Genomic DNA, 3,066 nt, shown 5'->3' on the forward strand with positions numbered 1-3,066 from the left:
ATAATATTGAACTTAGAAACATGAAATTAAGTATGTAGAGCCAGGATTAGGCTAGAACACATAAAAGGGAACTTTTTGGTACTTTTTCATTCTACAAAAGGTACTTTTTGAATTTTCTATAATATTGAAACTAGAAACATTATGTAGAGCCTGGATTAAGTGGGATCCATAAAAGACAAGTTTTTGGTACTTTTTTGTTCTTCAAAAGGTACTTTTAAAATTTCTATAATATTGAACCTAGAAATATGAAGTTAAACATGTAGAGCCCGGATTAATTTAGATCGTATAAAAGGGCTACAGTTGGTATATTTTGATTTTTTGTAATAAAATTCGTAATGACTGTTTTTTAACACATCATGGTGAAGGGTATATAAGATTCGGCAAAGCCGAATATAGAACTCTTACTTGTTTATTCACAAAAACTTATTATAACGGTATTTTTAATTTATATATATTTGGTCACTCAAAATTTGACATATGATAACATATAAAATCAACCGCAGTTGTGTATTATTTATCAACCGCTGTATTGTGTTTTTTTAATGACAAACAGCTGTCGTGGGCGCATTGTTGTTGTGTTGTGTGCTAAAAAAATAGTAAACATTCCATGTATTTATTTTATAATAAATAATAAAAAAATGGTATGCTTTTTGTTAAATATTTATAAATAAAACAATTTTTATTACTTTAATGTAATTGCTAAGCAATAATTTATTAAAATTAAGTTTAAGAACAAGTTAAAACATACATTTTTTAATAATAAATTTGAGTTACTTTTGTACAAATTAGAATTTTCAATTACAATAATTTCATAGCGTTTTAAGAATTTTTACAAACTTTACAATTATCCCAGCCCTTTAAAAAGTGTGTTTTTAGTTACGTTTTAGTTTAGTGCATCGTTTAAATTTAAAAGCTCAAATTGACATCATCATTATGATCCTGTTCCAAATCATTGCCACTACGTTTACCACCCCACGAATGAAAACGTTGTTTCTTGCCCAATACCACAGAATTACGTTTTTCATCACGTTGTTGCTGCTGTTGTTGCATTTGATATTTCATGTGACAGCGTTCAATAACAGCATCACGTATAATATTGGAAAATTCCATATCATTAAATTGTGCCATTAGTAGTTTGAAGAAAGACCAAACTTCTGTCTTTTGTTCGGTGGGTTGATAGCGTCCAAAGAAAGCTATTTGTGGTGGAAAAACTGTATCTGCCGAAGGATTTGCTCTGGCATTGTAGGCATCACAAACATCTTCAAAACTTAGTATGGCTTGTAGTAGAAATTTGCGATATTTATTTAAGTGTGCTTCACAATTTTGTAAATCTCTACTGGTTTCGGCTTTGGCATAGCTATACCAGAAACAAATGACGACGACAAGGAGTAGAGATCGTATGGACATCATGTTGAGGGATGGATGGAGGGGCTTAAAATGGAAAACAAAAGTTTGTAAATATTATTATTTTGGAATTGTATTTAGCAAAAATGCAAATGGTATTGAAAGTAGTTATAAAAAATATTGAATAATTAGTTCAATTGTATTGAAATTTGGTGAAAATTAATGTTTTTATTGTAGGCTATATTTGGAAGCTATTCCCTATGTAAAAACCTTCAGTTGATAGAGCGGTGGCTTAGTTTTCAAACTTTGTCCGATTGCGAAATGATTCATTCTTGCTTGATGATCCAATTGGTTTGGAATCGAACCTAAAATAAAGGCTATATTTTGGATGCTATTCAGCCTTTAGTTGTTAGATCTGTGGCTTAGTTTTCAAACTTTGCCCGATTGTGAAATGATTCATTCTTGCTTGATGATCCAATTGTTTTGGAATCGAATCGAAAATTAATATTTTTATTGTTGTTGCGAAAGAAAAGCTATATTTTGGATGCTATTCAGCTTTCAGTTGTTAGATCTGTGGCTTAGTTTTCAAACTTTGCCAAATTGCGAAATGATTCATTCTTGCATGATGGTCCAAATGTTTTGGAATCGCTACGAAATTCACTTCATATAACGATTCTACAACTAAACTTACTGAACACAGTGTTTAGACCATTTTCATAAAGGAAAAGTTAAGTTAAAACTCAATGGTGAAAAAAATATCCTTGAGAGCCTCCTAAGCTTTATAACATTCATATGATTTAGCATTTTTGTGTCAGAGTAAAGTAATTTAGGTCCAATAATGGCCAAAACTTACGTAAGTATATAGAAATACTAAATACTCTTTGGGCAAATCAAAACCAGAGGAATTGTTACCAAAAACTATCGTGTGTCTTACTTTAACTTTTAATCTGTATTGATTGAAATTGTCCATTAACAGCACCTTCTTTAGCTTGATTTAAACAATTTTATATTTTTCTGAATATTTTTCGGAATTACGAAAATTTGACTCGAATTAATTGTTCAATTATTTATTATTGAAGGTTCTTCGTTTTGCACATAACTTTCAATATTTTTAACATTTTCTTTTGTTTTACCTTTTAAAAGTTTAGTTCAATAAACGTTAAACTAATAACTTTGCAATAAACTTTAAGAAGACAATAATAACAGTTTCTTTTACAATACTTTTTTACAAATATTTTTAATTAAATTATTATCAACACTTGTCACTGTTATTTCAGCAAATATCAAATGATAACTGTGCACTTTAAACGAATATCCAGGCATTTTTATACAAATTCGTATTCTAGCGGAGGCTACAGCTATACCCACCCATCTACATTTTCCAGTTAAGCTAGAAAAGGAAATATCACATTTGTTATACTTTTTTTGTTTCTGTTGAATTCTTAACAATTATAAAAGACTTAAAACAGTTAATAAAATAATTACCAGTAAATGTTGAGAAAAGGCTCTAAAGGATTTCATAGCTAAAAGTGTACACTACAATGGGTAGTACTTAACATTATATAATATGTAATTAAAAAAGAACTGTTTTCAATATTATGAAGGGAAACATTTACTAAGGAGTGAGATCGAAAAATTCTTAACACACATTTTTCATTACATTTTTCAACCAAAGTATTATTTGATTTTTTTTTGATCAAGTTACCTTTGAAAAACATGTCA

At 29.1% G+C, this 3,066-nt stretch overlaps 1 protein-coding gene across 1 annotated transcript; it reads right to left on the bottom strand.

Annotated features, from left to right (window-relative positions):
• Window positions 1–682: 682 nt before the first annotated feature.
• On the bottom strand, window positions 683–2,625 carry LOC111689152 (leucokinin). Its single transcript, XM_023451644.2, has 2 exons — window positions 2,478–2,625; window positions 683–1,431 (listed from the first exon to the last, which is right to left on the bottom strand). The coding sequence occupies exon 2, from the start codon at window positions 1,408–1,410 to the stop codon at window positions 907–909; it is 504 nt and encodes a 167-aa protein (XP_023307412.2). The 5' UTR covers window positions 1,411–1,431; window positions 2,478–2,625; the 3' UTR covers window positions 683–906.
• Between the last annotated feature and the right edge of the window lie 441 nt (window positions 2,626–3,066).

Source organism: Lucilia cuprina, chromosome 5 (assembly GCF_022045245.1).
Source record: "Lucilia cuprina isolate Lc7/37 chromosome 5, ASM2204524v1, whole genome shotgun sequence".
In the NCBI taxonomy this organism is placed as follows: domain Eukaryota; kingdom Metazoa; phylum Arthropoda; class Insecta; order Diptera; family Calliphoridae; genus Lucilia; species Lucilia cuprina.